The sequence below is a fragment of the Macadamia integrifolia genome, chromosome 4 (genome assembly GCF_013358625.1).
Source record: "Macadamia integrifolia cultivar HAES 741 chromosome 4, SCU_Mint_v3, whole genome shotgun sequence".
Taxonomy (NCBI): Eukaryota; Viridiplantae; Streptophyta; class Magnoliopsida; order Proteales; family Proteaceae; genus Macadamia; species Macadamia integrifolia.
In genome coordinates this window covers 13,081,914-13,090,780 of record NC_056560.1, presented here as the reverse complement: position 1 = coordinate 13,090,780, position 8,867 = coordinate 13,081,914, and the positions used below count along the sequence as shown (strand labels likewise).

Below are 8,867 nucleotides of genomic sequence, written 5' to 3'. Positions count from 1 at the left end.
ATTTATTCTCTTCAATACCAAAAATATATATTTATATATATATATATATATACATATATATATTTATTCCCTTGAGACTTTTTTTCCTTTTTTTGGGTAAGCATTCCCTTGACACTATTTGAATAAAAAAAAAAAAAAGGGCTAATAGTTGGTCTTTGGTGTTCAACTTAATATATGTTGAACGCCATCAACCTAGGTTGGGGTACCTAGCTAATGTTGATGATTAATCTTATAGAAGAGCGATGAGAGACTATCAAGACAATTGGGCCAAAAAAATATCATGGGATGCATATGTCTCTCATTCAGAGGAGTGGCTACAATATCTGCAGTGGTGCGCAGCTCATGGGATGGAACCGCCTAGACACTCTACTTGGAATTGAGTCACTACTTTCGAGTGTTGAGTAATTGAGTCACTACTGTTGAGTGTTGATAGATAACTGTTGATGATGTAATATTTTTATTTATTTTGAATCATTTGGATTATGCCTTATGTTTTGATGTAGATTGTAAACTATATATAGTCATTATGTAGTATAGTTTCAGAATTTAAGTCAACAAGTCAATGTAATGATTATCGAACCTTGGGTTCACCACACAAGTAAGACTTTATATATATATATATATATATACATATATATATTCATGAAACTAATAATGTGAATGGGTTAGAAATGTCTAAAATAGGATGTACACAAAAAATCAGACAAAAAAACACTATTTGGGAGTCGAAATCTAAGTTTCCACCATACCGGCAAAAATTCCCCAGTATCCTCCAAATTTTCCAAGTTTCGATTGAAATTTCAGTCTCCCCAGGGATCAAAACCCGATATCGTGAACCTTGCCCAATGTTTAATCAAAGGACTAACATATTGAGGTTGAGTGCCATTTTGTGCCGGATGTTGTTCTGAAGAAGCTGATTGTTACTCCGTTCATTTCATCTGGTGATCAGTTGGCCGATATATTTACTAAGTCTTTTTCTCACCCTGCTTTCCGGAAGTGTTGTTCCAAGTTGGGCATGGATGACTTATATGCTCTAGCTTGCGGGGGAGTGTTAAGTTATAATTCCGGTCTATATGGATGTTATTTGTACCACTGTTGGACCCATTCTATACTATAGTAGTGATGATGGAAACGATGGACCTTATTCACGATAGGGGGAGTGTCCCTATCATGAGAAGTGTTTACTTAGTGGTTAGTCTAGTTGTAGTTGCTTTAAGGAATTAGTCTCCAGCTTTATTTATTTTCCTTTTGGACTAGTTTTATCAAAAATATATCCCTGACCATCGATAGAACTAATTCCTTGAGTCTGTCGTTGGCTCAGTCTTCTCTTCTTCTTTCTCTTTTTGTTCTTTCTTCTTGCTGGTTCTGGTTTCTTTTGCATTGGTTTATCTCAAGTTACAAAGCAATATAAGACATCAGCAGAAATGTATACTCAGCATATCATACATATTGAAGGGCAAGTAAAATTCTACTGTTTGGTTAAGGTTGAAAATTACCAGAAAATCTGTGGTGCTTTGGTTTTTTCCCTGTACCAGGCTTTTTCCCAGAAGTTGACCTTCTAGTAGATTGGGCACTGGTGCCTCCCATGTGTCTGGAACTGATTGTACCATTGTTAGCAATACTCAAGGGAGAATCTTCCTCAGTTGTATTATTGAAAGATTCTTCAGTGTCATCGGCCTCCCTGGCAGAATGTCGGTGCTCAGCTCCAGCATCAAGGGTATCAGAAGACTCTCCAGGATCATCATCCCTGTCTCTTGCTGTGTCAAACTGACCTTCATCATCCTGTCTTTCATCATTATATTGTTCCCGATGAGCATCATGAGAATCAATGCCATCATCATATTCATCATCAGAGTCAAAATTCTCATTCTGAAGCCCTGAATCCTCACCATCAGATAGCTGACGTTTACTGCCAGTGTCCTGCCCAGATTGCCCAATGTTCTTCAAAGAGGCTTCAAAATCCGCTTCAAATTGTTTCAGCTCATCACGCCCTGCTTCATTATACAATCCTCCACTTCCATGATCCAGTTTTTGCTTTCCATCCAAATTTTTCCCAGCATCACGAGACAATTGCCTTTCTTCATTCCTCTCTTCCACCCCAGAACGGTCTTTATCCAAAGACCAATTTTTATCACCAACACCGACCTCGTTAAGCTCTAAATCATCCTCATTATATTCATCATCCCTTCTCCGGTCATCCCGGTCCCAATACCGGGAATCCCTGCCATGTGACACAGAGCCCTGACCAAAATCGAGCACTTTAGACTCCCTCGTCATCCTAGTTACATTCGCAAGAAAATCCAAGTCATTCTTCATGTCATTGTCCTGACCATGAAACCTGTTCAGTTCTGCGCATCCCATCTTATTCTAGTCACTAAATGCTTAACATCTTTAAACAAACTCAAAAGGCTGAAAGCCACAGACAGCCACTCAAAATACTCATTAAACTCAACGAAACAACACAGAACAAACAAACTAATAGATAAAAAACGACATCAATTGCTTAAAATTAAACTGTATGAATGACTATGAGTCATCGATACTTCTCATTCCAAATTCTCTACTTCTATTTTTCTTTTTTCCTTTTTAATCAATTTATCCAATTATTGAGAAGACAGACAAATTAATCTCACTCGTTCCTGTTCTACATCAGATCTAAAACAAAACCTCCATGCAAAAATTTGATCCCTTAACTTTCGAAAATAACTAAAAATTAAGATATTTGAACGAAAACATTCACTGTTTCCTAAATCACCAGAATCATCCAAATCTGAGAAGAAAGGACTAACCTTTATCTCTGGACAGGTAATAGTAGGCGAAACTAGTGACAATGAGGACAAGACAGAGAATCACAACGACAGTACCAACCGAGATCCTCCGCCCCTTATCAGACCGACCAGATCTCCTCGCTCTTCCCTGCTTACTCGTTCCTCGAATGCCAATGGAGAACGGATCCGAAGTTGAGCTTCCATTTCCATGCTGGAAATCATGGTTTCGAACTCCGAATCTCTCCGTGCCTGCTTGCCTGTACTGAGCCATTCCAACATTGTTCTAACAAATCGCAAGCTTCGATTGAACCGTCGTTAATAGTTTTTCAAGCTTTACTGAGAGTCTCTAGTCTCTGTGATATCTCTTTGGTAACAGATTTCTAGGGTTTTGCTTAGCCATTAAGGAAGATCAGATGCTTCGGTTCTTTGGTTAACAAAAACGAGTTAGAGAGTAGAGACGAGACGAGCGAAGGAAGAGGAAACATAAAAAGCTGAGGCTTATAACTTAAGAGTTAAGATGTTGAAAGTCCGTGACCGGTGACCAATAGACGGCGAGTTATACAACGGCCAACATTTATAGAAAATTCATTAATTACAAAATGGCCCTTACTTGATAAGGTATTTACGTTATCTGAAATTTTTACTCCGTTGCTTCGAGCGAGGAATGTGCTTCTCTAGCTCAATGGAAGACAGCTAAGTAGTTGAGTTCTACCCTAGGTTTAGAGAAAGAAGTTTAACCCTCCAATCCCCAACCTTTATTAATATAATATTAAGTAATAAGTATGATTGTAGTTAGTAGTAAGTGTGGCCCAATGGCCCCTTTGTTGACCCCTCGTGGGTCTCTATATGGCCTCAACAAAGGTCTTGCACTAAGGAGAAAAAGACAAGTTTCAAGTTGGAGGTTAATAAAGATTATGTTTGAATCCCATTATGGTTAAATTGATAAAGATTATTAGACCATTGCAGCTTTTCACCATTGCCCATATGTCCAGGACAAGCTATCTTTCATGGGTTCATACTCTTGTAAGTGTATATTTGGGTAAGCTTCTTGTTAGAAGATAACATATGCCAAAAGTAAATGTGAGCTTTAGATTAGCTTTATGGTATTACAAGCGTGATGCCTCCGAAGAGTCTCAACACTTGTGCAAGCGTTTTCACTTAGCTACGGGAATTCCCTTCTTCAACAATAAAGGTTAGAGTTCAAAATCCTAGGTAGGAGAAGAGAAGAAGATAAGAGAATTTAAAATCTAATTTTTTGTTTAACGAAGGTTATGTTTAGCTGCAAGGGAAGTAAAAATTTTGAACTTAACGATTAAACATTTGTAATCATTACCCATATGATTGTATAAATTACTTAGATTTCTTGCCACATTTTTTAATACATTTTACATGTAATTTTTATTTTACATTTCGGATGCAAAGAAAATGAAATTTAATAACCAACCATGGAATGATTTTAATTATTTTTTTGGTAAAAGTATAGAATGATTTGGAGCTAAGTAGATAGTCGCATGAGGTAAGGAATAGAGAAAATAAATAAATTAAAAAAAAAATCTTCTTCTTAAGTTTGAAAAGTTCACTTTACTTCACTTCTCTTCAATTCCCCTCACAACCAAATGGAGCCAAATGATTGCTCTTCTTCCTCATCATAAAAAGGGGAAATCTTAACATGAGTGGTGGATCCTATAACGTGTATATATATAGATATATATGGTGCTGAAAATGGATCCTACAAGGTGATCATCCAGCTAATGTTGTTGCAGCCTAGGATACAAGGGTGTCAATCGGAGCGGTTTTTGATATTTGGGATGGGTCTTTACTGGTATCGACACCAAATACCAGTACCGTCCCATTTAGTTAATGATACCAAACCTAGGTCCTGATCTTGATTAATAATAGGATGGGATGGTACTATATTCTAAACGGTTCTAGGCACTATAGAATAGGAAGGACTTCAATGGTTCTATTTTTAGTGTGTGCATCTTTTCATTGTTATGAGATCTAAAATGTCATTTACATTAGAAAGCAAATTAGAATACAAAACATGACGAATTTCATGGATTTACTTTTTCATATTCTCTAAGTATCACATGTAATCTTCCCGGAATAAAAACTAAAAATTAATGTTGACCAAATAAACTAGTCCCAATATAATTTTGGCATCATCACCAAACTAGTTAACAATAACAGTTTAAAGGTCCATAAACTGAAACTTTCATAAGAGAAAAAAGATATCCGAAATACAACAAAGCATTGCCAAAAATCTTGAACAAGAACATGAAGTATACCCCTTTGAAAAGGTATTGACGGTTCTAGTTCCAGCTGGTACTAGCATTGTTGAAAATCCTATCCTAAAATAATACGACTCTCATTTATTATGCAACACTAAAATCAAATCCTAGTACTATCCCATTTAGTACCAAGTTTTAGTGGAATGATTTCAATTCTAGCCTCAAATCAACACCCTTACTTAATGATTTAGTTCTCGGTACTGATACCCGTATTGGTCTCTGCCAATACTGATCCGGATTGGATCAAACCGATCCGTGTTAGTGAGTTTTGCCCTTACTTTTCATTAAAAAATACACATTTTTATATTTTATCCCTGAATCGATCCGGATTGATCAGGTATTAGTCTCAATCGATATCAATCTAATACGACTGATCCGATACAGATACTTAAAACCATGCCCTTACTAGCATGTTCCCGATAAAAACAACCACACTCCTACCATGCAAAAGGAAAGCTAACTATTTCACTTTTTCCTTCCAACTTTGTATTGTTGCTAGTTGGCGGAAAATTTGGATTTAGCTTGAAAGTGGCTTGGCGAAATAAAATTTTCTGTGTTTGCTCATGGGGTTGGCTGATTTTTGTTGATTCCTTGAGGGTTCTTGGCTGGGCAACATTTTAGGCTTTTAGGGTTTTATAATTTCCCTTTTTCGGAGCTTTTGTCATTGCAAATTCAGTCCATTTTCATTAATTTTCTCGGAAACTTTAATACAACCTTTGGGTATAACTATGTAAAATTGGTACAGATAATTCCAATAAGAATGGAAAAAGTTTAATTCTTTGAAAAGAAATTTACCTGGATTTTTATAGCTAAAGATGGAGGCCATCGAGTGAGAGTATTACGTCGCTTGCCTCTTGGTTAGTGAGGCCTTGGGCCTGTCGTTAAGTAATTGTCTTAACATCATTGAGCTTGTTGAGTTGTTTGGATTACCGTATGACGGAACATCTGCGCCGCTTTCTTCATGCTAGTGTTTGGCCAGCTGCTTGATAGTCGAGGCTCTTTTAATAAAGGCTCTTCTTTCTCTTTTACTTGAGAGAGAAGAAAACCCCACTTCAATGGCTAGATTTGTAGAGAAGAGAAGAAATCTTACCTCTACCGCTTCAATCCCCACATATGAGAGAGTGGAGAGACTTATCTCTAAGGAAACTTATGTCCCTTAAAGACTACATATACATATATATATATCCAAATAAACTTTTTGAAATTTCCAATGTGGGACTAACTTTAGCTCACATGCTTCACTAGTAACAAAGTACCATGAACAAAAGAAAAGAGTTGTTATTTGAAACTTAAAACTCCAACATTTAGATCCGGGTTGCTGTGGAGTTTGGATCACTTACCTGTAATTGAAGGCTTCACGTATATTTTGTGACAATATTGTCTCTTTTTTTCCCCCAAAAATGCCCTTTGGAAGACTCTTCATGGGTCTGGATCAGCTCCTTATACATGGTTGTAATGAGTCTTCAAGTATGGTTTCATAACAAGTGTCATTTTTCTTCCATATATATTCTCTAACACTCTTAGTCGAAATAAAAAAGCTATTTATAAAAGCGGAAAGACATGTGTCGTGGACAAAACTTAACTATATCTATAGAGCCTGTTTAGAGCAAAAGAACACGAGTTGCCGGCTCAAAATTGGATTTCTGCTACCAAGGAGTTTCAAAATACCCCCAAAGCTTAACTAGTAGAGGGTTCTAGGCTGCCATATTTGTGGGTCTTCTTCAGTTTAATTTTTGAGCTAGTGCATAGCTCTACAGCCAAGTGCATAGAGAGCTTCTCCCAATAGCTTTGGGTCTTTCTTCCCAACTCCCAAGCCTTTTTTATTTTTTTGATAAAGGTTTTTCTTCTCAAGCCATCAATTACAATTTCACTTCTATTATAAAAGAAAAAAAAATGGAAAATGGTAGGATAAACCATTTCTCTCTCGATTTTTTTTTTTCCTTTTCTTTTCTTTTCTTTTCTTTTCTTAACAATCAAAGATAATCTAAGGGAAATGGTAGGATAAATCATGCCGCTGGTCACTCTGGTGAGGACTTTGGACACCCCTAGTGTGCTAGTATCTCAATAGTTCATCCCCAATCCATATAAGTTTGAGCTTTTCACACACACACACATAACCATAAATCAGAAAGGACCCCTATTGGCAACTAGCTTTTCCCAATAGAAATACATCAACTTTTATTCCCAATAGAAATACATATCAATTCGAGAGAGTATCAGTAGCTAAAACACTATATATAACTAAATCTTGGATCTGACCTTTAAGATAGGAATACTTCCTTAACATACCCTCTTTAAGGAACCCAGCCTTTTCAAGAACCCTCTGCGAGGCCTTATTCTCTACATCAGTGAAAGCCTGAAGCCTCATCACATCAGGTAAATCTTTAAACACAGAAGCCAAGGCCATTTTCACTGCTATGGTGACAATTCCTTGACCCCAATACTGAGTAGCTAACGCATATCCAATATCAGCTCTACACCTATCTTCGCCGGACGCCGGAAAAACCGAAACAAATCCGATCGACCGGTTATCTAAACATATGGATCGACGCCAAGGGTGGGGGATACAAACATCTTTGATGAAAGTCAAAGCCTCATCCCTAGATTTGAAGGTCTTCCATCTAAGAAACCGAGTCACCTGATTATCGCCGGCCCATACCATGAAATCGTCGACGTCGGAAAGTTTAAACGGTCGGAGAGAGATTCTTGATGAATCCATCCTTTTGACTATGGAGATTCTCAGAACACTAGGATGTTAATTGGTAGTTGTTTATAAGCTCATAGGCTTAAGCATTATATAAGTTTCCTACCAAAAAATAAAAAAACATTATATAAGTTAAAAGTGGTCATGGGAACACCAACTTCGGAATAATATAATGGATGTTGAATAATACATTTTTGTCTCTCTTTCTAAAGTCTACAACTTTAGGATAGTCAATGTGTTAATTTAAGTAAAAGCAATTCTTTGAATGGTCTAAACTCCATTAGCTAATCTCATTTAATTTGGAACATTGCTTGGTGATTACGTTTTGAAGTTTGGTCGATGAAAGAGGTGGATGAACTATTAATTCAAAATCATATGATGGTAGGACAAGTGACCAAGATGCTCTAACAACTGTCTACAACAATTGGTGAGCTATGATGCATAAAAAACCCATATTTGCTAGGAGTGTCTCAAGTTCGAATCTTCTAATTGTTATCTACTTTTCCTCCTTACTTGAAAAAAAAAAAAAAAAAAAAAAAAAAAAAAAAAAAAAAAGGTACATGTTTAAATAGGTGTTCAACAAAGGAAGGATCTAATAGGTTAGAAGTATTATAAATATTTCTCAATGATTAACGAAAAGTCCAGCGATGGATGAACTACAGTATACTTTAATACCCTCCTAAGGTGAAAATTTCCATTCTTACCCCTAAGATTCAAATCCCTTGGCTGATAGGGGCTGCAACTGTAACCCATGCAGTAGCCAAGTTTTATTCTTTCTTAATAATTTTTTGAAAGAATTTTTTTTATAGAGAAAAAATCCTATCTGTCTAGTGAAAACAACCTTAACGCACAAGACCAATGAATGGGTGTGGAGGAGCATCTTGCCAATGCCTAGAGCGCACCTGACATAACCTTTTAACTTTTAGGGCCCGTTTGATAATGTTTCTGTCGTTTCTGTTTCAAGAAACAATAGAAACATAAATTTTCGTTTTTAAAAACAGAAACGGAATTGAAAGTGTTTGATAAGTCATATTTCTGGGAGTTAATAGTAACTAGTGAAAGAATGACCATGAGTCGTTTTCAGAAACGGTGAAACAAGTAGCC

The 8,867-nt window shown here is 36.6% G+C and overlaps 1 protein-coding gene and 1 pseudogene across 1 annotated transcript; both read right to left on the bottom strand.

The window, feature by feature from the left end:
* The window catches only part of LOC122076492, a 20,957-nt pseudogene extending 17,651 nt beyond the window's left edge, over positions 1–3,306 (bottom strand).
* Positions 3,307–6,984: 3,678 nt separating this feature from the next.
* LOC122075399 (uncharacterized N-acetyltransferase YoaA-like) lies at positions 6,985–7,817 on the bottom strand. Its single transcript, XM_042640411.1, has one exon. The coding sequence runs from the start codon at positions 7,776–7,778 to the stop codon at positions 7,260–7,262; it is 519 nt and encodes a 172-aa protein (XP_042496345.1). The 5' UTR covers positions 7,779–7,817; the 3' UTR covers positions 6,985–7,259.
* Positions 7,818–8,867: the final 1,050 nt, after the last annotated feature.

Excerpts from the sequence above, each read along its gene's own strand:
- LOC122075399 (XM_042640411.1), bottom strand. The coding sequence starts at position 7,778 with ATGGATTCATCAAGAATCTCTCTCCGACCGTTTAAACTTTCCGACGTC.